The sequence below is a fragment of the Neoarius graeffei genome, chromosome 16, assembly GCF_027579695.1.
Source record: "Neoarius graeffei isolate fNeoGra1 chromosome 16, fNeoGra1.pri, whole genome shotgun sequence".
NCBI classification, from domain to species: domain Eukaryota; kingdom Metazoa; phylum Chordata; class Actinopteri; order Siluriformes; family Ariidae; genus Neoarius; species Neoarius graeffei.
Window position 1 is genome coordinate 26,233,207 of NC_083584.1, and position 26,659 is coordinate 26,259,865.

Genomic DNA, 26,659 nt, shown 5'->3' on the forward strand with positions numbered 1-26,659 from the left:
AAGGAACTTTTTCATGGTATTCTAATTTTTTGAGATGCACCACCTTTTTGACCCATATAGTTACCTTGAGGTCCAGTAATGAGCCCTGGAGGGTACATTAGTGTAGATTGTACCTTGTGAGACAGAAATGGACTCCTACTGTACTTATGTTTCTGACAGTGTATGTGAAAATTAAAACATTTGCATAAATATATGTATTTTTTGAAGGCGAAAATCTGAAGTACAAAAAAAAAATACTTTTGAGGATATTAGCAATCAATTAGCAAAAATAACCACTTCACATTTCAGTGTCTTGTTCCTTAGGTTTCAGTTCAGGGCTTCCGTCCTCTGTGATGATGCTGTGATCTGAAGCAGAGCAATCAGAGCTCAGTCTGAGAGAGAAAGAGAAAGAGTGAACGTGGTAAGATGGCATCGAGCTGGGGAGGCGTAGTGTCGGAGCAGGCCGATCTGATATCGAGTCGTCTCCGTCAGCTCGTGTCTTCTGGACTGCACTTTCTCCATGATGAGTTGGGGATAGATTTGGGTTTGAAGCCCGAGCTTTACCCGGCCTGGGTGATTCTCTTCTCTACGGCGCTGATCGGCCTCGTTCTCCTGCTGGTGCTGGTCGCGGCCTGCGGCGGAGCTCGGCGCAGAAAGCAGGGGGCTGCTCGGGGTAAAAGCACCGCTGTCGTGAGCGCCACCGAGAGCGTAAAGGCCACACCGGTTAAAGCGCCCAAACCCGACGAACCGAAGAAGAAAAACAAAAAGAAAACCGCAGAAAAGGTGCGTACCGTCTTCTTAAACATATATCCTGTATAGTATTTGAATGGCTCTCTCTCATTCCGAGCTAGGCTAGTATGCTAACATGCTAATATGAAGTGTATTCGAAAGAACCGCTGTTTTTGACAGATTGTAACGTTAGCTTGCTAGCCTAGCCTAGCCTAGCCGCTCTACAGTGGCTAATTTGCATAGACACTTTACTCGAATTACCGGCTTTCTAACCTGTGTGTTTTATTTAGAATGTATTTTTATTTTTAATTCTTTAGCTAATAAAGTATTTTGTACGAGTTCTTAACATGGCTCAGTGGTAATCTAAACTCTTCACTGGCTAAACGTGGATTAGCATAGCAGGCTATTTCAAGCTAGCCACACAGCTTATCTCTTTCATTTTCGATGGACGTGATTTGGCAAAAAATAATTGTATCGCGATACTTATCGAAACTTTTTTTTTTTCATCTCATCTCATTCTCTCTAGCCGCTTTATCCTGTTCTACAGGGTCGCAGGCAAGCTGGAGCCTATCCCAGCTGACTACGGGCGAAAGGCGGGGTACACCCTGGACAAGTCGCCAGGTCATCACAGGGCTGACACATAGACACAGACAACCATTCACACTCACATTCACACCTACGGTCAATTTAGAGTCGCCAGTTAACCTAACCTGCATGTCTTTGGACTGTGGGGGAAACCGGAGCACCCAGAGGAAACCCACGCGGACACGGGGAGAACATGCAGACTCCGCACAGAAAGGCCCTCGCCAGCCACGGGGCTCGAACCCGGACCTTCTTGCTGTGAGGCGACAGCGCTAACCACTACACCACCGTGCCACCCTTTATTTAATGTACACGGAAATATTTTTTCACACAGAAAATGAGAGAGGGCGGCACGGTGGTGTAGTGGTTAGCGCTGTCGCCTCACAGCAAGAAGGTCCGGGTTCAAGCCCCGGGGCCGGCGAGGGCCTTTCTGTGCGGAGTTTGCATGTTCTCCCCGTGTCCGTGTGGGTTTCCTCCGGGTGCTCCGGTTTCCCCCACAGTCCAAAAGACATGCAGGTTAGGTTAACTGGTGACTCTAAATTGAGCGTAGGTGTGAATGTGAGTGTGAATGGTTGTCTGTGTCTATGTGTCAGCCCTGTGATGACCTGGCGACTTGTCCAGGGTGTACCCCGCCTTTCGCCCGTAGTCAGCTGGGATAGGCTCCAGCTTGCCTGCGACCCGGTAGAACAGGATAAAGCAGCTAGAGATAATGAGATGAGATGAGAAAATGAGAGAAATAAAAAAATCTATATATAGTTTGACAACTCCATGTTATTCTGAGCTGTTTATTATCAAAATAACATCACCAATGATGTGTCACAAAACCATATTTCTTCTTCTTTTGGCTGCTCCCGATTAGGGGTCGCTACAGCGGATCTTTCGTCTCCATTGCTCCCTGTCTTCCGCATCCTTCTCGACCACACCTGCCACTTTCATGTCCTCTCTCACCACATCCATGTATCTCCTCTTTGGCCTTCCTCGTTTTCATTTGCCTGGCAGCTCCATCCTCAACATTCTCCTTCCAACATGCTCTGCATCTCTTCTCAGGATGTGCCCGTACCATCTCAGTCTCATCTCTCAGCTTAATTCCCAAGCTCTCCATATGTGCTGTCCCTCTGATGTGCTCGTTCCTTATCCTGTCCATCCTCAACTCCGCCTCCTGTCTTTTCGTTAAGGGTACGGTCTCCAATCCATACATCACAGCTGGTCTCACTACTCTCTTATACATCTTCCCTTTCACTTTTGCTGGGACTTTCCTATCACAAATGACTCCCGAAATCCTTCTCCAACTGCTCCACCCTGCCTGCACTCTCTTTCTCACCTCACTATCGCAGCCCCCATTTTCCTGCACAGTTGACCCCTGGTACTTGAATTCACCAACTTTCTTTACGTCTACTCCTTGCATCTTCACTACGCTCTCATCCCCATTCTCATTGATACACATGTATTCTGTTTTGCTACTGCTCACCTTCATTCCTCTTCGTTCCAATGCGTACCTCCATCTCTTCAAACCCAACTCTACTTCCTTTCTATTTTCACCACATATCACAATATCATCCGCAACCATCATGTTCCATGGTGACACTCTTGCCTCACTTCGTCCATCGAGCTATCCATCACTATGGCAAACAAAAAAGGACTCAAAGCAGATCCTTGATGGAGTCCCACCTTCACCTTGAACCATTCAGTCATTCCAACTGCACACCTCACTGCTGTTTTGCTGTTCTCATACTTGTCTTGCACCACTTTAATATACTTCTCGTTCACTCCACTCTTTCTCATACAATACCATAACTCATCTCTCGGCACTCTATCGTATGCCTTCTCCAAGTCTACAAACACGCAATGTAGCCTTCTCTGGCCTTCCCTGTACTTCTCCATTAACATTCTTAAAGCAAAAATTGCATCCGACGTGCTCTTCCTTGGCATAAACCCGTACTGCTGTTCACAGATTGCTACCTCTCCTCTCAATCTCGCCTCCAATACCCTTTCCCATAGCTTCATATCACAAAACCATATTTAATGTATCATAATATATATCCATCCATCGATTATTTGTAGCTGCTTATCCTGTGCAGGGTCGCAGGCAAGCTGGAGCCTATTCCAGCTGACTATGGGCGAGAGGCAGGGCACACCCTGGACAAGTCGCCAGGTCATCGCACGGCCGACACTCAGTGCGTTTACATGCACATAGAGAGAATAGAATTTCTGCCGTTGCTCAACTGAAATCGAAGTTCAAAATGCCATGTATACACCTTAATTCGGCTGAAATTGAACCGAACTTGATTTCTCGGAATCGAGCTACACGACCTAGATTATGCGATTTCTGCCGAGCTACTTAGTGCATGTAAACCCTATTGAGCTACGTATTCGAGCTACTTACTTCAGCACTGCCCCTTCCGGAAGTGACGAGTGACGAGACCACAAGGGAAACACAACAGCCTCGGTCGGCATGACAACGAATCATGACAACGGCATGAATCATTTCTTTTTGTGGCATTGTTTGCACTGTTAAAATTTAGCTCACTTACTGTATCACCAAATACATCTGTACAGCTGTTGCATAGCTGTGAATTGTGTACATAAACAAGTCATTGTATTTGTGTGTGTGTGTGTGTGTGTATATATACATGTCCAGCATCTGAAGAATGTCAATAAAAACAAAACAATTGAACTTTTTGTGTTTATTAAGACATAAGTTAAATTGTAAGCAAAAAAAAAATATTTTTTTGTAAGCAAAAAATGGACTTTAGAAAAATATTATTGTGCAAAATAAGTTGTCTTACAAAACAGTGGTCTGCGCCGGACAGTTTGTAGCCATACAGTCTGTTAGAGCAAGCCTAACAGCTTGAACACGGAACTGCCAGTGTTGCCAGATTGGGGGTTTTAAGTGCATTTTAGCGGATTTGAACATGTTTTGGGCTGGAAGACGTCAGCAGTATCTGGCAACACTATAGCTCTTCTTCATGACGACAACTGGAAGTGTACCAACACGATGGGGCGTGTAGCGCCACGTGTGGCTCGGGTGCACAATGCACCTTGCACAATAGCCCGATTTCACTTGTGCATGTAGGATTGGATTTCTCTGGCACCCCTGCTGGGACCCTTTGCTCGATTACCGACAGCAGCTCGATTTGGATGTGCATGTAAACGTACTGACAGAGAGACAAACAACCATTCACACTCACATTCACACCTACAGTCAATTTAGAGCCACTGATTAGCCTAACCTGCATGTCTTTGGACTGTGGAGGAAACCCACGTAGACACAGTGAGAACGTGCAAACTCCACACAGAAAGGCCCTCGTTAGCCGCTGGGCTCGGATCCAGAACCTTCTTGCTGTGAGGCGACAGTGCTAACCACCACACCACCGTGCTGCCCTCATCGCAATATCAGTACATCTTAACATCACTCATCTCTAAATGCAGGTCAGGTGTTTATAGGTGTGAAGTAATGTAAACTAACAAATTTCAATTTTTGTATTTAATGTTTAATATGGCATTTCTTTTCATCAGAAGAACCAGTCAAATGGTGGGACGGTCCCTGAACCTCGAGAACAAGTCAAAGTTGTTAAGGAGTTCCCTAAACAAGCAACCCCACAACAACCACGTCCACCTCCACCAGCAGCAGCACGACCTCCTCCACCAGCAGCAGCACGACCTCCTCCACCAGCAGCAGCACGACCACCTCCACCAGCAGCAGCACGACCACCTCCACCACAACCACCTGTCGACGTTAAAGCTGAAAAGGTAAAAGCAAAAATGACTTCACTTTCACTATTCAGTGGTAACTACACTTCAGTGAGTCTTTTTGCTACAGTTGTTCCTCAGCAAAACACCACCTTTACCGGCTAGTGGTAGCGTGTCCGCCTTTCAATCGGGAGATCGTGGGTTCTATTCATGGTCGGGTCATACCAAAGACCATCATAAAAATGGTACCTACTACCATCTGGCAATACAGATGCAAGTGGGGAGTCAAACTCTCGTAGTTACCAGAGGACTAGCCCCCCACTGTAACCCTAGCTATGTAATAGGCGAGAGGCCGAGGGCTGCGGAAACGGAGATCAGCGCCGCCCGATGCGCCACATGGCGCGGGAAGGACTTTAACTTAACTTTAAAACGCCACCTTTGATGTTTACCGTGAACATGTCCTAAAATGTCAGGGAATTGCATGTTTCATCTTGACTTGCATTTGAAATCTATGAAAATAGCAGTCCATTATCAAAAAGCATACAACTGCTGCTGTAAACAGGTGAATATGGGATTTTAAACTAATTTTAGATTTTGGTTTTGAGTTTCCATTTACGCTGCAACCCTGCGATGATGAGCTCCTTGAGGGACGTCCAAATAGTTTGTTATACCAAAAAGTTAATAATACTGAAATGAACCCACTTGTCACACCAGACGCTCATGTTATCAGCAAAGTTTTAGGCACGTTCTTCTTATCATGATTTTCTCCTTCCGAGTCACTATCGCAGTTCGTTAACTCAGTTCAAGGGTAATGAACGGAGACTTCTTCGTCTGTTATGGAAATGATGGAGGTTACTGGTGTATCGTTGTCAGTGTCCACCCACTGACTTGCTATGTTTTCTAAGTCTTCACCATTCAGTTCATTCATGTGTTGCAAATCAGCGATGATGTCAGTTATGTCGCGCTGTGGGACTGAGCAGAGGATATAAACATGCCGCCGGTGTACTTTAACTAGGTGTTGAGTTTAACGGTATCAGCAGTCATTTCGTCCTTTTATCAATCCTTTTGATCGCCGTTCTCGATAATTGTTCGTGATTGACACCTATGCTAGGCTAGTTACGCCTTTGTTTTATGTCGTTAATACGTATAGTTAACCTGACTGTGGACTTATTGATTGATTGTCTCTGGTGGGAAGAGGACCGCATGGCTCAGTGTGTCATACAAGCAGGCAAATGACGGATGTAATTGAGCAATTCCAGCGTTATGGACGTGACACTTGAACTCAAAATGGCAACAAATGACCCAGTGCATGTTTTATTGTCTCCCAGTATTTAAACAGGTGTTGCATATTTTAAGGCTGTACCATACTGGAGAAGTGATAGAACAAGAACAATTCCCATAGTACATCTAGGGCATGCCAGAAAATGCCAATAAAAGATGCGTTATGGATGTGACAGAAAAAGTATCACTTTTCTTGGGTGACTGTACATTTTTATCAAACTCTGTGAAATTGTAAACCTAATGTCGAAATGGAGATATCCATTTGATAGAGGGGTCCAAGGTGAATATTAAAAAATCTTTGTTTAAAATATTTTGTATTTCATGCAGAGTTTCGGAAGGAAAAGTCAGCGTTATGGATGTGACGAAATTCCGTTATGGATGTGACGCGTCTGAAATAGACATGGCGTATGTTTAGAAAATCAGCAATTTAACCACCATAACCCTTTGAAAAACTCTCTAAATATCAGCTAAAACTATCAAAGTTCTTAAATAATATTTAGGATGGCTATTGTTGTGCTGTTTTGTGGATTTTAGCATACATTTCTGTGGCTTGTGGCAATAATATAGAATTGTACATGATCAAAGTTGATTTTAGCTTGGGGTTTACATTATAAGAAAGAAAGACTGACAGTGACATATTAGGTTGGTTACAAATTGGTTCAACTTATTCACATCTGTAAAATACAGGCCTAGGTGATATCTCTGGGAGTGGTTTTGATGTATTACATGTTGCTTTATTTTTGCATGGTGAGGTTGACATTTACATGGAATTGCCCAATTGCAGGAAGTGTTTCTTTACAAACAGGCAGGCAAACAGTTCGGAAACGTAAGACAGGCATGGTCATGAAATGGGCAATGATCACGCGAGGCATAAATCAAAGGCGGAGTCCAAATACACAAAACAAAGGCAACACACAGATACAAGGTTTGGTAATGTGAGACACTAGGTACAGCATGTGTACTTCAAGTTTGTGCGTTTAGAGAATCCTTATTAGTGCATGCTGTGATTGCGCTCTACTCTGGAACAGGTGCATAGTAATTATTCCTAATGGTGCTGCGCGGGCTTTGTAATCTGCAGCGTGCATGGACGTGATGCAGTGATTATTTTTGAAGAGTCAGACTCATTGTCACTAAAGGCAGGGAACGCAAACTTGGTTTGTTATATAGATAGTTTTCACATGACGTCACAGAGTCGGGGATTCCCTAGTGGCGGCCATCTTGCGGGTCAAGCTTACCATACGGGTGACTGAGCACACATTGTAACATGCGAGTACAAAGTCTTCAAAAGAACCCAAGCAGGCTATTTAAAGCTAGCAATGGTGCACACCTGTTGTATTCACGGCTGTCGTAATAGGTCAAATGATGAAGTCAAGCGGAGCTTTTATGGAATTTCCACTGTACGGGAGCACGAAGGCGAGCAAACAAACTCAGCATACAAAGGAGAAATTTATGGCTTGCGAGAATCAACCGCAAGGATTATCAGCCTTCCAAACACAGCAAAGTCTGCTCCGATCATTTTATAAGTGGTAAGTTGTTTAAATAAACAATCAATTGTGTTTAAGTTTGTTTTTGGAAACCAAAACATCATGTGAACAATCTCTGGAGAATGCCTAACTGGAACCGCTGAGTGTACATTTACATTGTAATGTACACTTAATATCGCTCGTTTGTCACGTTTTTATTTGAAACTTGTCACTTCACTCACGCAAGGGTCATTTTTGAAAAACATTTTAGGTCTATTCTGTATGATTTGATTTGTGTTTGGGATGCAAACAGCGCGCCTTTTGGCAGATGCCGCCTGAATCGCGCAGATCCGATTTTTTTTTTTAGGGGGGGCGTTGGAGTGTCTGATTATAATTTCAAAGTAAATTCTGTATTAAAATTACTAAATAAGCAAATGTGTTACAGTCCATGAAACAGGAAGTATAAGGATGAGGGAAAAAAAACAGTTTAAATTAGGGCTGCTCGATATTGGAAAAAATCAATATCACGATTTTTTCAGTAAATATCGATATCGCGATTTTTAAAACGATATTTATACACCTTTTTTTAAAGCCCTGATCATCAACACCTGAGGCACCGGGCCACATTTTTATAATACAGGCCTCATAGGCTACCTGTCAACCCTTCCCGTTGTACCCTGAAACGCCTTTTACTTAAACTATTTACTGTGCAAGCGCGTACTTTGCATAGGTCCTATCGCCTGCACAAGGCTCACGCTCTCCTCACTCAACATTTCCGATCACAGAGGATGGAGCCAGCGCTGGTATTACCAGTGATTACTGCGTAACGTCCACACTGGCTCGTAGCCAGCCAAGGATAAAATCTCTCTCTCACACACACACACTACAACGTAAGCTTGTGTGTTGTTAAGACACCAACATTAAAACACGCACACACACGGACTGGCCATTGGGAGTAGCGGGAGTTTGTGGGCCGGCGGAGAAAAAAAACAAAAAAAAAAGTTGCGCGCTGGCCTTTAATATGATAAGCAATGTTAACAGTTTCTTTAAGAAACTGTTAACATTGCTTATCATATTAAAGGCCAGCGCGCAACTGTAATAAACAATGTTAACAGTTTCTTAAAGAAACTGTTAACATTGCTTATCATATTAAAGGCCAGCGCGCAACTGTTTTGTTTTTTTCTCCGCCGGCCCGCGCTGAACCACCGGGAAAACTCCCGCTACTCCCGATGGCCAGTCCGTGTGTGAACACGCACAATATAGAGACAAGTCCTTAAGAATTAACATACATGAAAATAGCTCAGCGGCATGTAAACATTCCCTGAAAGTGTAGGTGGCACTGCGGCTAGATGCTACGTGAAATGGCACAAGGCAAACACCATGCTTCGCTCAGTCAACAGACAAAATCCACGAACCCAGTAGTCCTCCTACTACTGTGGGTTAGTGTTCTGTGGCCAAAAACACCCCACGCACAGTCATTTCAAAACATCCCCACTAGTGGCAGGTTATGTCTCAAATACAGATATGCGTTGTGGATTAAGCGATCTATTTTCAAGCATCAGGCTTCTCTTCCTTCATCTTCCAAATGTGGACTCCGCTATCTTTTTGGCATGTCAGCATTGAAATACCATTTGCAGAGATATTTCACTCGAAAAGTAAAAGCAACACATGATTAGGGCTATATGATTAGCAGGGGGACACCGTTTTAAGCGCACGGAATTTTAAAAACAATGTAATTACATCTGAGTCCGTCTACATCGCGCAATAAACCCGTCCTTAGCAGAACCTACTTCAAAGCATGATGCTAGCTGCAGATGCACAAGTCAAAATCAAATGAACCCAAGTAAACATGCCGCGGCGGGCAACATTAATAACCAAATTGCCTTACCTTAAAACGCTGCCTTGACCACAGGACGACTCGCAATTATTCCACTTAAATCCACACGGTTTAACACATCTAACACAGCTAGCAAGCTGGATATGTGCTAATATTGTTGTGCTTGTTTTCTTCCGTAGATGCCATTTTTACATTACCCAGTCCCACATCCAAAAATATGACGTAAATATGTTAATTGTATTATTATAACTATTAGCAAGCAAATCAAACAACATATTAACAAATCAATATATCGAATCACCCGACACGTATGAAAACAGAAGAATTGATTTTTTACTGTTGCGGAGATATCGCGGGAGTAGAATGGATGACGTATGCAAGGCTACGGTGTGCCTTAGGGGACAGAAGGGTTCGTTTTACCTTACTGTCACGTCAATGTTATTGTTGTTTTATTGCCATTGTAGAAATATTGTGCACGTCCCTTTCGACAAATGACAAAAAATCGTTTCATATCGATATTATGAATTTTGATATCGTTTGACACCAATATCGATATCGCGATAAAAATACGATATATTGCACAGCTCTAGTTTAAATCGTAAAGCTGCGCACATTTGCGCAGTCCTGCACACCGCTCGGGCTGCACAAATGTGCGCAGCTTTATGATTTAAACTGTTTTTTTTTCTCATCCTTATACTTCCTGTTTCATGGACTGTAACGGATTTGCTTATTTAGGAATTTTAATACAGAATTTACTTTGAAATTATAATCAGACACTCCAACGCGCCCCCCCCCCCCCCCCCCCCCCCCCCAAAAAAAAAAATCGGGTCTGCGCGATTCAGGTGGCATCCGCCAAAAGGCGCGCTGTGAAATATATAAAGTTGTATATATCAGACAGCCTTTAAAGTTTGATGAAGTCAGTTTCAGGCTTTGGAGCAGGCTTTGGCAGTTTCAGGCTTTGGCAGCCCTGCATAGTCACTTGAAAATGCATCTTTGTCCACTTCGTAGGGGTCAATTCCCCCAATCAAGGCCAGTTTGGCTGCATACCGTTGTCGTGAGATGTCGTCTAATGTATCTATATACTTCTGTTTGCTTGATTTTGCCGACATCGATCTTTATTTTAGAAAACTGACTATATAACTTCATAAATTCGTCCGAGATAACGTAGCCGGTAGTGGCGATGGTCCGTTTTATTTGCCCCGCAAGATGGCGGCTGGGGGGCGTTCCCCGGAATGCCGTGACGTCAGTGAAAACTATCTATATGTGAAAGTTCGTAGTAAAAGTGGGGTTGCAGTGTAAGTGGCTTGGTTTATTGTTTATACTGCTTATTTCATGTTTACCTGCTATACCTCAAGTGCCCTTGACTGTTTATTTGCACCAATTTGTCTGTGTGTGTGTGTATGAGTGTTTAGTCTATGTCTAGTTCTTATCTAGAGTGTTTATACTGTTTATATTGTTTTTATTTCAATTATTCTGTTTTTATTTATTGCATTGCCTGTTTGCACCGTGGGTCAGAGAGGACTGAAATTTCATCTGTGCTGTATGTCGAGCATGTAGGGCATATCTGACAATAAAGTTGACTTGACTTGACTTGGTGGAGGTATGCACTGCACCGAGTGCCCTTCTGGTTCCCACTGTTTATAGCTGCTATAACGTAAGCAATAACAGGAATTAACCCATCTCTCAGTCTTTGCACAACGTTAAATGTCAACATAAACGGTTAAAAATAATGGCATGTTGCTCATTAATACATTTTTAAATGTGTTTAAAAAAAAAACAAACCTCAGAACCTGTTGTTACTGGAAAATAAACAGTGCCCCATTGTTGACTACATTCCTCGTACAGCATGGCCTATCATGTATTTCTTACACACAGGATGCTGCTGATAACTGAATGAAAGAATAACCTGAGTAAAATTTATACTAATTGTAGAAACAAGTCAATAAAGCGTGTGTAAAGCTCTGTGGGGAAATTTATCATTTCTTGAAGGTAGCGATACCATTTTGTTAACCACATTTTCTTTACACAGGCCAAGAAAGGTAAGAAGAAACCAAAGCCAGAGGTGAAACCAACCCAAGCTGTTTCCTCTACGGACGGAAAGGAGCCTGATGAAGGTATGAAACCGAGTATTGATTATAATATGTGCTATGACAGATTCACAACCTCAGTGAGAAGATTAGAAATGAGCTCATTATTCTGTCTGATGCAGTCCATCTGTGAAAATTGTTTCATGTCATTTTTTTTCCCAGGTAATCATTTGCTGATTCATGGACATGGATATAAAATGGCATATCAAAGGTTAAATACGAGCTTGTAAACATTTGTGCAAAGGTCTAATTTCAGTCAGCAGATGTGTAGTCAGGTGTTGCTAATCGTAGTGTAGATTTATTTATTTTTTCACTAGGTAATAAGTTTGGCAAATGATCATTGGGTAACAGTGCTTAGATTTGTCGCAGGCTTTCCTGTACTTTTGTTCCTCATATTGTTGATTTTCACTTCATTTTTCTCGTCTCAGTTTTTCCAGGTGAGAGTATTAAGAGTAGCTTGTGCTGGGTATACTGTGGTATCGCATGTTTAAAATAATCTTGTGGTCCAAGACCGACCATTTGCATGCTAAATTTACTTACTCATAGTGAGAAAGCTCTTAAACGAAACTCTAGGCTCCAGTGAATTAATGTCGCAGCTGGTGTGAAGTGAGTTAATACATTTCTGTCTGTGTGAAATAAACGAATAAGGCTTATGGATTGTTGTTAAATGTGTTTGAAGGAGTTTTGTTCAGTGCTGAAGCATACGATTTCTGGGGTTTGTGCACCACATTCAGGAAAATAAAGAAAATCTGTACAGAACTATTAAAACAAAACGAGCTAAAAACCAGAAACAGTGTTAAGGATGAAGAGAAGTTAGAAAATGACCAATTTGAAGATTCCGAGTCTTGTCTCTAGTTTTTAATTTATAGCTGACTGGTGATCTAAAACTATGTGTTTTAAGATGCATGATTTTTCAGTGTTCTCTTACTAGTGTGGGATTGAACGCATTTGTGTTGGATAGACACAAAAAAGCTGTTGTTAACAATGCAAGTATGACAGGAAGCCTTATCCCCAGTATGGGTGGATTTCCTGTGACTCTCATCTGAGCAAACTCAAGTAACAGAACATTGCTTAAAATTTGAAACGATTATAAGGGGCAATACAGTTTTGGTACATTTTTTCCTGAATCTTGCTAGAAAACTGCTGTTGGGGGGAAGAAAATGGAAATGGGATCACAGGTGAAGTAGTGATTGTTGATGCACAACTCTTAAAAAGGTGCTTGGGAGACTAAAATCAGTAACCGAGAGAAGCGACAGCAGCGCAAGAAGGAGAAGGGCTCTAACGATGAGTCAGGAAGCCCTGGTGGTGGTCAGCGTGTTGGTCAGCAGACAGAGCAGCCTGTAGTTACAGCTCCAGTGAACACCAAGAAGAATAAAGGTAAGCGGTGTGAGGATTCAGCTTGAATTATTGTGACGTGGTTACAGCAGCGGATTACCGTCTATCCAAACAAGTACGTTTGTGTAACTTATTTTTGGTAGAAAGCTAACTTTAAGCGTATTTCACTTGTCTTTGGTAGAATCTCTGAATTTGAAGGCAACGAAAGGTGATGCCAATGTAACACCAGGTAAATAATGATATATTTTGTAAATTTTGAGGTTAGTTGCTAATATCACCCTATAAGCATATCTAATGAATTGCTCCATCTGTAGCGGTATCCACCTGGAATAATGTGAGCGCTGTGAACAGTGGAGCATGGACTGGAGCGTCTGCAAAGCTTCCACCCCAGGTGAACGCTTCAGACCGTGAGAAATCGTCTGCTGGCGTTAAGACGTCTGGACACAGGACTTCGGAGCAGTTGGCCTGGACTCAAGAATCGGAGGGTAAGGACTCGTCTTACTGAGTGATAGGACGTGCGAACTAACTATAAGGAAGTCTGATAAAGCATTATGCCTTGCTTTGCAGGTTTAAAAATATTACACAGTTAGATACCGTGCTACTAACACCCCCACTCCCCTTCTAATACCATGTTTTTAATCCTCAGCTACTAAGGGGTGCAGACGTTGTTTTTGGGTTGTACAACCCCGATTCCAAAAAAGTTGGGACAAAGTACAAATTGTAAATAAAAACGGAATGCAATAATTTACAAATCTCAAAAACTGATATTGTATTCACAATAGAACATAGACAACATATCAAATGTCGAAAGTGAGACATTTTGAAATTTCATGCCAAATATTGGCTCATTTGAAATTTCATGACAGCAACACATCTCAAAAAAGCTGGGACAGGGGCAATAAGAGGCTGGAAAAGTTAAAGGTACAAAAAAGGAACAGCTGGAGGACCAAATTGCAACTCATTAGGTCAATCGGCAATAGGTCATTAACATGACTGGGTATAAAAAGAGCATCTTGGAGTGGCAGCGGCTCTCAGAAGTAAAGATGGGAAGAGGATCACCAATCCCCCTAATTCTGCGCCGACAAATAGTGGAGCAATATCAGAAAGGAGTTCGACAGTGTAAAATTGCAAAGAGTTTGAACATATCATCATCTACAGTGCATAATATCATCAAAAGATTCAGAGAATCTGGAAGAATCTCTGTGAGTAAGGGTCAAGGCCGAAAAACCATACTGGGTGCCCGTGATCTTCGGGCCCTTAGACGGCACTGCATCACATACAGGCATGCTTCTGTATTGGAAATCACAAAACGGGCTCAGGAATATTTCCAGAGAACATTATCTGTGAACACAATTCACCGTGCCATCCGCCGTTGCCAGCTAAAACTCTATAGTTCAAAGAAGAAGCCGTATCTAAACATGATCCAGAAGCGCAGACGTCTTCTCTGGGCCAAGGCTCATTTAAAATGGACTGTGGCAAAGTGGAAAACTGTTCTGTGGTCAGACGAATCAAAATTTGAAGTTCTTTATGGAAATCAGGGACGCCGTGTCATTCGGACTAAAGAGGAGAAGGATGACCCAAGTTGTTATCAGCGCTCAGTTCAGAAGCCTGCATCTCTGATGGTATGGGGTTGCATTAGTGCGTGTGGCATGGGCAGCTTACACATCTGGAAAGACACCATCAATGCTGAAAGGTATATCCAGGTTCTAGAGCAACATATGCTCCCATCCAGACGACGTCTCTTTCAGGGAAGACCTTGCATTTTCCAACATGACAATGCCAAACCACATACTGCACCAATTACAGCATCATGGCTGCGTAGAAGAAGGGTCCGGGTACTGAACTGGCCAGCCTGCAGTCCAGATCTTTCACCCATGGAAAACATTTGGCGCATCATAAAATGGAAGATACGACAAAAAAGACCTAAGACAGTTGAGCAACTAGAATCCTACATTAGACAAGAATGGGTTAACATTCCTATCCCTAAACTTGAGCAACTTGTCTCCTCAGTCCCCAGACGTTTACAGACTGTTGTAAAGAGAAAAGGGGATGTCTCACAGTGGTAAACATGGCCTTGTCCCAACTTTTTTGAGATGTGTTGTTGTCATGAAATTTAAAATCACCTAATTTTTCTCTTTAAATGATACATTTTCTCAGTTTAAACATTTGATATGTCCTCTATGTTCTATTCTGAATAAAATATGGAATTTTGAAACTTCCACATCATTGCATTCCGTTTTTATTTACAATTTGTACTTTGTCCCAACTTTTTTGGAATCGGGGTTGTACGTGTATCTGTCAGTTCGACAGGATCAAGGTCATAGCAAGGTCTTCGTCTTCCTTGTTGTTTGTCAGAGAGAGAGAGATATTACTTATACATTCTTGGTCATGAAGTCAAGGCCAAGTTTCTGGCTATCTAAGCTTTATTTAAGTGTTTATCTGTCCATACATCCATCCGAGATCCTCATTTGCGATATCTTAAATGTTTGTTAGATTTGTATGGAGTTATCGTTGTAACCAGCAGATTGGAATTTGTAGTTTATCCAAACAGAATCAAGGTCAAATGTGTGACCTAAGGAGGTTTTGAGGCATACAAATTAGTATCAAGAAGGACTAGATGTGTTGGAGTTTGTGCGTATTTTCATGTTTGGCTGTTAAGAGAGGTTGCTAAAAATCCACAAGCAGGTTATATCAGATGTAATATACTGTACACTCGCCGGCCACTTTAATAGGAACTTGTTCTTGATTCGAAGATTCCTGTTCTTGGCTGCAAAAGTGGAACCCAATATGGTCTCCCGCTGTTGCATGCTGAGATGCTTTTCTGCTCACCATGGTTGTAAAGAGTGATTTATATGAGATATCAGGCTTTCGTCTAAACCGGGGAGCAGGGGCGCTGTGCCCTCTTACTCTCGGAGTGTGCCCCCTTACCGAAATGCCAATTGAACCCCAAGTCACACTTAGGCCATGCACTTGTATGCTACTGCACAACATGCAATCTTTCTCAAAACAATCTTTTCTCCGTGAAAACATCCCAGCAACACCACGTGACAATGGGTCTGATCATCAAATACGTTATAACTACTCCAAAAATATTCCAATCATAGTAGATACACCGCCAGACGGTGCAAAAACTATCCGAATTGGCGTTTTCCAGACTGAGGCGCCATGTTGTTTAGTTGTTTACTTGTCGTGGCTGCTCTCGCGAGATTTGACATGGGTTACATACAAGGTCAGCTGACTTGTCGAGCGAGATTTCTCGAGACTGAATGACCTTTCACCCACCGGCGCGGGAACTTTTGACAGAAGTAGTTCGCGAGTTGTTTTTGTTGACACTTGGGCATTTAAAGATGTCGTCCCGCGGCACGAAACGGAAGAAAGCCAAAGACTGTCCGGGGCAGAAGATGATTACTTCTTTCTTTTTCAATGTTGACAGACAATTTGTTACAATTTCCCTCTCAGATAGCCTCAGAATGTCCCATTGGAGCCTCAATTTTTCAAAGGCTTCGCACGGCGGAGGGGAGGACGGACAACCGGCACCGTTCCCCCCCCCCATGGTGAGCGCCCTCATACTAAATTTTTCTAGAAAAAACCCGGGATATTATGTCCTTCCTGGCAGCTTGAACCAATCTGGCCATTTTCCTCTGAGCTCTCTTATCAATAAGGTGTTTCCACCCACCACCCACAGAACTGTCCCTCACTCACATTGTGCTGCTGTTAAGGGATTGGCTGGTTAGAGAACTGCATAAAACAGCAGGTGGATGAGTGTTCTTAATAAAGTGGCCTGTGAGTGATTATTCCATAAGTTAGCTGGTAAATGACCATTTGATTGCAGAATAATATGAACAAAATCCTTCTATCTAAACCACACGAATAAACTATAAATGTAACAGATTATGTTTTTAGCAGGGTCATGGTCCAGCATGGATGGACGAATTAAGCCAGAAGTACACCGAATGAACTTCTCCATGCTCAGATTAAACCCATCAGGTATTTCGATCATATTAACTGTTGCACTGATTTTTTTTTTTCTTCAGGGTGTCTAATACTCAGTAGTTTGCTCTCACTTGTACTGCTCGAATATTTTCAGCGTCGTGTTTTTGAATGCAATGCTTTAATACAATCCAGGGCTTTCCTATTAAAAATATTCCGCAGTTAGTAAAGCTGAGAGACAAATCTAAACCCTTTTAATTGAGGATTAAACCTTCACAGCAAGGTGCTTTAGTGCTGCATATGGGTTATGGTCAAATGCAATATGCAAAGTCAGATTAAATCTGTAATGCAGCAAATGATCACTTTTTTTTAAAAACCTGACACCAAAGAACAATACAAAAGAATAGCACAATTGAGGTCTGCACTTGAAATTTTGCTGTATGGTGTGTAATGATGAGTAATGCATTCTGTTCTATTCGAACGCAACACGATAAGGTCACACGGCTGATAGGCTGGGGTGCTCTTAGTAGGGTTGCCACCCGTCCCGTAAAATACGGAATCGTCCTTTATTTGGCAGTTAAATCTTGTGTCCCGTATTGAACCGATACGGGACGCGATTTGTTCCATATTTTCATAAATGTCCAATACACACGTCTGTCTCACACACAAACACTAAATCTAACAATAATGAACAAAATAAAACAGGAAATACTCCGTTGCGGGATCTACCCAGGACACAAACCCCTCCCCTCTGTGTCACGCTCTGTGCCTGGCTGCCTGCGTCACTGCGTGTGGCGCTGTCACGGTTGCCTAGAGACAGACAACACACACCGGCGCTGCTCAAAAAACCCGGGCCTTTTAGAAATGTCTGCTGCACCCAGGACTCCACCACGTCCTCAAAAGCGTAAACGCTTACAAAAGTACAGACGTGAGTGGGAAGAGGCACATCCTTGGCTGGACAGCGTGAGTGGAGGCGACTACAGAGCAGGAACAGGTCCTCCATGGAGCTCATAAGGAGTGAGCTCCTGATCACTCGAAACTTTGAGCAGTCCTGTTCAGAGTTTTACAACAGCGCTTTGAAAGACAAGGAGTTACTCAGTGCAGCAAGGAGTAACAAGAAGTGCACTTGGAAAAAGAAGTGAGGGAAATCTGTTGACTGTTTAAATCTGGTCTACTCCACAGACAAGAGGAACACAACAGTTCCTGATGAACTCCGGACTGTTGAGGGAAGGAGTAATGTTTTGCACTTTCTTGTTTTCTGCATTCTTGAATAAGCAGACATGCATGTTTGTTGTGTTTTTGTTGTTTTTTGTTCTCTTTTTTCCTCTCTAAGTAAAAATGTCCCCAAGGTTCACAAAGAGAGTCCCTACACCAAGAACAGTTATGCACTTACATTTACAGTGATATTAAGTTCTCAATATCTCATCTAATCTCATTATCTCTAGCCGCTTTATCCTTCTACAGGGTCGCAGGCAAGCTGGAGCCTATCCCAGCTGACTACGGGCGAAAGGCGGGGTACACCCTGGACAAGTCGCCAGGTCATCACAGGGCTGACACATAGACACAGACAACCATTCACACTCACATTCACACCTACGGTCAATTTAGAGTCACCAGTTAACCTAACCTGCATGTCTTTGGACTGTGGGGGAAACCGGAGCACCCGGAGGAAACCCACGCGGACACGGGGAGAACATGCAAACTCCACACAGAAAGGCCCTCGCCGGCCCCGGGGCTCGAACCCAGGACCTTCTTGCTGTGAGGCGACAGCGCTAACCACTACACCACCGTGCCGCCAAGTTCTCAATATATTTAGATTATATTTTAAAAGTTCATTGTTGCCCACTTGTACATTATACATTTTTACAGCATTGGCAATAAAGCATTTCAAGCTTTAAGTATGAGTAATTGCTTTCTTGATCACCCCTTTACTAAAAACACCTACAAAATAAAACATAGCACTGCTGCGGGCACCCCACCCCATGGGGGTCGTGCCCGTGGTGGTCATGGCCCCAAGGAGCCGTGGTGGGCGTCCCTTATTTTCATTTCTGAATGGTGGCAACCCTAGCTCTTAGGCATCCTGTGGTTCATCCTCATAGTTTTGAAGTTATAAGAGATGATTGTAACTCTTGAATTTCAGGGACCAGCCCTAAATTCTGTAGCTACGGTATATGGCCAAATGTTTGTGGATAACCTGACCAACATACACTTGTTTTGTTTTGCTTTTTGAACATCCTGTTCCAATTTTAGTTCCACTTTTACTGTTATAATAACCTCCACCCTTCTGGGAAGGCTTTCTGCTAGATTTTGGAAAGTGAAGATTCATCCACAAGAGCATTGGTGAGGGCAGGCACTGGGGTGCAGTCAGCATTGCAGTGATCAAGTGTCCACAAACTTTTGGCCATATAGTGTATCTTGAGTAAGCAAATTCGGGAAGTCAGTCAAATAATAACATAGCTTGCATTTGCCAAAATTGGTAAAAAACACAGTGAACACACACACATTATGGCCTTTTATCACATCAGTTTCATTATTTTTTGCACCAGGTGGTGTTCCAATGACTCAGCCTGCTGCTGAATCGGGGAATGGCCTCCCCGTTGCTGACGAGTGGTCTGGATACAGTAAGACAAATAATTGTCCGTATTTAACACGAATTGAAAATAAGAGTCCGCTATTTTGATTAGCTTCCAACACAGTGTTGGAGTATATACAATGAACTCTTACGATTTCAGATGGCCTTGGTGCAACAGATCCAAGTTCAGACTGGAATGCTCCAACTGAAGTGTGGGGGAATTATGATGAACCTAAGCCAGAAACACCTGCTGCCCAAGAGATGCCTGTTTCCCAGGTACCCAGGGTCAGTCAGAGAATACTCTCAATTGCCATGGTAATAAGTCCACAAATGGTCCAACAGCACCAAGTTGAAAATGTGCTATTTTAGGGTAATTTGATTAGATTCGTTGGCTTCACGATTGCATGCTGAACAGGTAGTTATCTGAATGACCTGTTGGACTGGGTGAAGGACTGGGTTTGTTAGAATGGCGAAGGATATTCGACTTAAAGACTGAGTTCTGACTCTTAGACTTCAATGTGCATCGCTTTTTTGTGGCTTTATCTTAAGTGGCGTGTCCTACACGGAGTTCACTTTGTAGGGTGTACAGAGCGGTTATGTTACAAGCTGGGTAGGACAGAAGTCATTTGGGATTTAGCCTGTTTGTTGGTGAGGCATAATTTTTATATATAATTATAAAAAATTAAGTGAGGACACAATGACAGTGCTGATATTGAGTCAAACGTATTTACATTAATGGTAGAAAAAACATTTATGTATTTTATTTTTGTCCTAGCTTTATTGCATCTCATACTGTCATTATGATATTCAAATACGTATCACATGTGCCTTTTTATCCCCCACTGGCCGAAAGGTCCGAAGGGGGATTATGTCATAGCGATGTCCGTCCCGGGAATGGTACTCCACTTCTGAAATCAACTCCTCTCCAATTTTTGGAGGAATTTCACGAAACTTAAAGTGCCATTCCACCATTGGATGTATTCTTTGGCATAAAATACAATATATTTTATGACAACATGACTAGACAGAGAAATCTTTTAGCTTCAAAATGATATATCAAACATAATTTTTTGACAACAAGTATATTAATTTTGCGACCAAAGTCACCTACCCTTTTAATTTCCGCGCGGTAGTGAAACGTGATGTCATCGGCAGGTTCCCCTTCTTGTGTACCACGTGTCGGTCTATTTTTAGACCAGGAAACCCCCAAAGTGAGAGAGTCATTTCTCCTCGTATATGGGGGCCAAAAAAATTGCGAAAAATTGAGTTAATCTTTCAGTTAGCTAGATTTATTGGTATTAGCTAGATTTATTGGTATTATTTTTATCGCGTTCTATCCGCCATTGCTGATAATATGTGCCACGTCACGTGGTACACAAGAAGGGGAACCTGCCGATGACATCACGCGCGGAAATTAAAAGGGTAGGTGACTTTGGTTGCAAAATTAATATACTTGTCGTTGTCAAAAAATTATGTTTGATATCATTTTGAAGCTAAAAGATTTCTCTATCTAGTGATACCATTTATATATGTTGTCAAAATATATTGTATTTTATGCCAAAGAATACATCCAATGGTGGAATGGCACTTTAACAGGATTCTTTCTTATATGTCAGTAATGCGCATATTTTCAGTTTCATTCGGTTCAGTCGTATTTTACCAGAGTTATGGCTCTTGATTACCAAACTTGTACTTTCACAATTTCATGAGAGTGTATTAAGCACTTACAGCATAGATATAGTTGCCAGCGGGGGATATTGTGCTCTCAGAGCACTCTTGTTCATATTGTGCATCCATAATACACATTCTGCTATTTAATTGCCCGCTGAGCTACAGCTATGCTGAGTGAAGCACTGGTTTGCTACTTCAGGAGATCTGCCAGTCCATCTTTAATACTTTGTTGTTTTTCCTGGCATAGAACGCTTCTCTCTCAAGACAAAAAGCTCTCTCAGACTTTAATGAGGTCTCCTTCTTTTTGGCAGACATATAAAGTGGCCTGACACGTTATACTTGATGTCGTATGTGTGTGCCAGTTGCAGGAATCTGATGAGGACAAGGATAAAGGAGATCCTTCTGGAAGTGGCAAGTCCAAGAGAAAGAAGAAAAAGAAGAAGAAGCCAGAGGATGAAAATGCTGGCTCACAGGTAAGAGGACTTAACTGCCGAAAAAAATAATTGCCATAAACCATTTTTTTCCCCCCAGGTGTTTCATGAGCCGTCGACAAAAATCATGGCATCGGTGCAGCGCTAATTTTGGCTTAAGTAAAACAGAATGAGCTGAGGTTCTTAGTTTGAAATTAAGATATTATTACTGATCTACGTATGAGCAAAGAATGCCTGCAAAATAAATTTAAAGCCTTTATTTTTCTGTTTAAATTTGGCACAAGGTTGTGTTTATGTGCAGGTGACCACCGAGAGTTCAACTGCACCAGCAGAAAGTGGATCAGTCAAGCCCCATCCTCATGTGCCAGTGGGGGAGCCGACCAAACAGATCATCACTCAGCAGTCAGGACAGAGTGAGTAGTCTGGCAATGCAGTAGTAAGAATTATTAAGAAAAAAGTAAAATTGAATGTTGACTGTCATTTTATATCTAAAATCTGTTGTGGCCTGGGTACAACAATTATTCCAAATCGAGACGTGCCAACCTTTGCATGATTTACATCGGAGCGCTGTATATTAGTACTGGAGTACGCTAAAAGAACAGGTTTTACTGTTAGTAAAACATCAGGTCAGCCAATCATCATCTCATCTCATTATCTCTAGCCGCTTTATCCTGTTCTACAGGGTCGCAGGCAAGCTGGAGCCTATCCCAGCTGACTACGGGCGAAAGGCGGGGTACACCCTGGACAAGTCGCCAGGTCATCACAGGGCTGACACATAGACACAGACAACCATTCACACTCACATTCACACCTACGGTCAATTTAGAGCCACCAGTTAACCTAACCTGCATGTCTTTGGACTGTGGGGGAAACCGGAGCACCCGGAGGAAACCCACGCGGACACGGGGAGAACATGCAAACTCCACACAGAAAGGCCCTCGCCGGCCACGGGGCTCGAACCCGGACCTTCTTGCTGTGAGGCGACAGCGCTAACCACTACACCACCGTGCCGCCGCCAATCATCATATGAATCAGAAATGAGTGACATTTGCGCGAGTGTCTGATATGCATGGACATGCCTGGAAGCCCCATCCCATCCCCTCCATCTTGTTTCACGAGTCGCTTTTTCCCTGCACTTGAAAGGTGCCTTGAATCTGTTTCCTCACTTTCTGTCAAGGTACATAAATGTGGAATGTTTGTTTATTTTTCGAGTTCAGAAATGTGAAAAAATCTGAACATTAGACATGTTTATAGTTAACATCACTGAACCGTATTTATTAAGAGTGCACCAGAAGTTTGGTTGAAAAACAGCACTTTTTGACCACCTTTTCACGTGACTATGCATTTTTTTTTTTCCTTTTTAGGGTTGGCAGGTCTGGAAATGGCATGCTGTTTGTTGCTAAAACAAACCGTTAACTATAATCTGTATTGCTTTCACAGAGAAATCTGATCAGAACCTGGAACCGCTGAAGCAAGTTCAAAAGAAGAAGGCGAGGAGAGAAACATGAATCCGCTTGATCTCTTATGCAAAGGATTGTCAAAAAATGTTTATGCAATAATTTCAGAGTACAGAATTTTATACTGATTTAAATCTTCTGTGCTATTTACAGAACATCTTAAGCGAGATTGGCCAAGTTGGCCATAACTAAATAAAATAAATTACAGCAAACCGAGAACAACTTATGCACTATGCTAGACTGATGTCTTGTAAAGGATCGATTATTGTACTTGATATCCTGCACGCTTTAGTGCAGTGAAAGATTATATATTGTCCAACTGCTACTTTTGCGATAGTAGGATTTGAAAAGTTTGTTAATACCATGGGGGATATTTTAGAATTTTGAGGATTTTTTTTTCTTTTTTTTTTTTTTCTTTCAATTGTGATTTTTCTCTTTCCTCTGGAACTTTTCTACTGCTGAATTGCGTTCAGGAGTATTTGCAGTGTAGCAGTTAGTGTTAGACACCACTGAGAGACACTGTGCCATCAGAGCCATCATGAAGTACATCACAAGTCGTCAGCAGCAGCAGGAAGAGACTGGTATATTACTGTATTTTGTCATCTGGATCTGAAACAAAAGGAGAGTACAGGTTACTACAGAGATGTTTCTAACACTAAGAATATTCTCCGTGCTTCCCCCCCCCCCCCCCCCCCCCCCCCCCGTATTTAGCATATATTTTCACATAGAGAACTGTACACACCTTTTGAAATACTTGCTTTATCTTACCTTATTAACTGTTGAATCAATTTAATGCGCTTTGTCTCTCTTGCAACCTCTTCAAGTAGAAAAAGCCAGGCCATATGTACAGAATTAATAAGGGCTTTTTTCTATAATTCTCTTTAATTGCACTGTGCTAAAGGTTGTAATAGTTTCTATTTTCATTATTTTCTGATCTTCTTGAAATGTGAAACTTTAATTCCTGTTTAATTTTGTTTTGGTATCTTGTGATAGACAGAGGGGGAAGTGATTTTTCTTGGAGAGAGAAACGGTAATAGCAGCTTTACCTCCATTTTACTATAAATAGTATCCCTATCTCTGGAATCTATTGCCTTAATCTGTTGGGTTTTTTTTTTCTTTGTAATGTATGCATCCATCTAACAATCTCCTTAAATTGAAGTAATTTTGGAAAGGGTTGTAGAATGATCATTTCCAGTTTGATTGATGTCAGAGTTGCACTTACTGTTGCACGAGTAATGTTTTAAATCTTTATTATAATAATCAAATAAATCTCCGCATTGTTTTCCACTCTTACAAGTACTACTCTCGACATAAAGGCTTTAATGGATGAGAAATGCATATTGCTTTGGTAGATCTTAAATAGTGAATTTCAATCTTTCTTTTCAACTTCTTTTTTTTTTCAGGCTTTAAGCCTTGAACATTTAATTTAAATGGATCTATATGTGGATTAACTGGGCGTTTGTCCCATGTTCATTTTTGTAAGTTGTGGTAGATTTTGCGTACCTGAGGTACTCTGGTTTAGAATCAGACACCTGCCTTAGTTTTCCATTAGAAAGGTGGTCAAACCAGTGTATTTATACCTGTCTTCAGATTTTTGGATTGAGAATGATCATGTTTACTGAAGTCGATGCAATATTTCTATGTTGATTTGTTAAATAAAACATTTGATCATTGTTATTCTATGTGATGTTTCTGTGCAGCTGGAGAATCAGTGATACACCTAACTACAGTAGCAGTTTATTTTTGTTAAATCTCGAACCTGATATTCATTGGAAACGGCAGTCAAAGTATATTTCTCCCAGGAAAATCCTAATTAAGTAAAGTATTATTATTTCATTAAAAAAACAACAACTTTTGGATATTGACACCGGTGTGCAAATAGCATCTGCCTAAAAGTTACTGTGACTTTTCCTTTACTGTAGAAATAACAAATTAGAACAAATGCATGAATATAAAATTGTGATTTGCCTTACAGCCGGAACTGTTGTTGGAGCTACTGTTAGAAAATCCAACATCACCACTTGACCAATCGGAGAATTCAGCAGTGCTATGGTAAAAGATAAAGTCGCCTGTTGGTGCAGGTATACAGTAGGTATAATGCTATGTTGCCAAACATTTGTGGTGACCTGACCAATCATGCCCACGTGCTTGCTGAATGTCTTGTTATAGATTTAGTCCTCTTTTGTTGCTGTAACAACCGCCACTCTAACAGGAAGGCTTTCTACTGGATTTTGGAGCTTGACTGTGTGGATTTGAAGAGTTTTAGTGAGGTTAGGCAACGATGTCAAGGTGTATTTGGTGTTCCAGTTCATCCCAAAGGTGCTCAGTGGGGTTGAGGTTAGGGCTCTGTGCAGGCCACTCGAGTTCTTCCACTCCAACATTGGCAAACCATGTTTTCAAGGAGCTTGCTTTCTACACGGGGCAGTGAAAATGTTTGGAGCTCTTGGTTCCAGTAAATTGTAATGTTACTTTATGGCAACAGTTTGGGGAAGAACCTTTGGCCATATAGTGCAATTACATTACATTAATGGCATTTAACAGACACTCTTATCCAGAGTGATGTACAACATACTTGGAGCAGCTGGGGGTGAGGTGCCTTGCTCAAGGGCACTTCAGCCATTGAACCGATTTTTTTTTTTTGGTCCTAAAGTTGCTTCTCTAACCTTTAGGCCATCGCTTCCCCATGGTAATCAAATAGAGCTAACACAACGTATACAGTAGCTCTTCTGTGGGATCGGACCAGAAAGATTAGCCTTTGCTCTCCAATGAGCCTTGGACTCCCATGATCCTGTCTCCAGTTATCCTTCCTTGGACCACTTTTGGTCACTAATCACTGCATATCAGGAACACCCTACAAGATAGGCATCACGATTTGGCTCTTTTCGAAGTCGCTCAGATCCTTGCCCATTTTTCCTGCTTTCAACACACATCAACTTCTAGAACTGAAGTCACTTGCTGCCAAATATATTTCACCCCTTTATAGGCGCCATTGTTATTATCCATCCATTATTCATAACTGCTTATCCTGTGCAGGGTCGCAGGCAAGCTGGAGCCTATCCCAGCTGACTATGCGCGAGAGGCGGGGTACACATGGACAAGTCGCCAGGTTATCGCAGGGCTGACACATAGAAACAAACAACCATTCACATTCACACCTACAGTCAATTTAGAGCCACCAATTAGCCTAGCCTGCAAGTCTTTGGACTGTGGAGGAAACCCGCACAGGGAGAACGTGCAAACTTCACACAGAAAGGCCACTGGGCTCGAACCCAGAACCGTCTTGCTGTGAGGCGACAGTGCTAACCACTACACCACAAATATATCGTGTACAAAGTGTGTGTGTATGTGTGTGTATATATATATATATATATATATATATATATATATATATATATATATACAGTGGTGCTTGAAAGTTTGTGAACCCTTTAGAATTTTCTATATTTCTGCATAAATATGACCTAAAACATCATCAGATTTTCACACAAGTCCTAAAAGTAGATAAAAAGAACCCAGTTTAAAAAATGATGCAAAAAATATTATACTTGGTTGTTTATTTATTGAGGAAAATGATCCAATATTACATATCTGTGAGTGGCAAAAGTACGTGAACCT

At 42.0% G+C, this 26,659-nt stretch overlaps 1 protein-coding gene across 9 annotated transcripts; it reads left to right on the plus strand.

Moving 5' to 3' along the window:
* The first annotated feature begins 343 nt into the window (after window positions 1–343).
* Window positions 344–24,721, plus strand: mtdha (metadherin a). 9 transcript variants are annotated; one of them, XM_060942698.1, is made up of 12 exons: window positions 344–762; window positions 4,807–5,040; window positions 11,591–11,675; window positions 12,864–13,025; window positions 13,165–13,212; window positions 13,298–13,468; window positions 16,887–16,970; window positions 19,460–19,549; window positions 19,646–19,770; window positions 21,519–21,629; window positions 21,889–22,000; window positions 23,028–24,721. In XM_060942698.1, the coding sequence occupies exons 1-12, from the start codon at window positions 406–408 to the stop codon at window positions 23,093–23,095; spliced, it is 1,647 nt and encodes a 548-aa protein (XP_060798681.1). In that variant the 5' UTR covers window positions 344–405; the 3' UTR covers window positions 23,096–24,721. The 9 variants fall into 9 exon arrangements, with proteins under 9 accessions (XP_060798681.1, XP_060798683.1, XP_060798684.1 ...); XM_060942700.1 differs by having other exon boundaries at window positions 21,525–21,629; XM_060942701.1 differs by having other exon boundaries at window positions 19,646–19,761.
* Window positions 24,722–26,659: the final 1,938 nt, after the last annotated feature.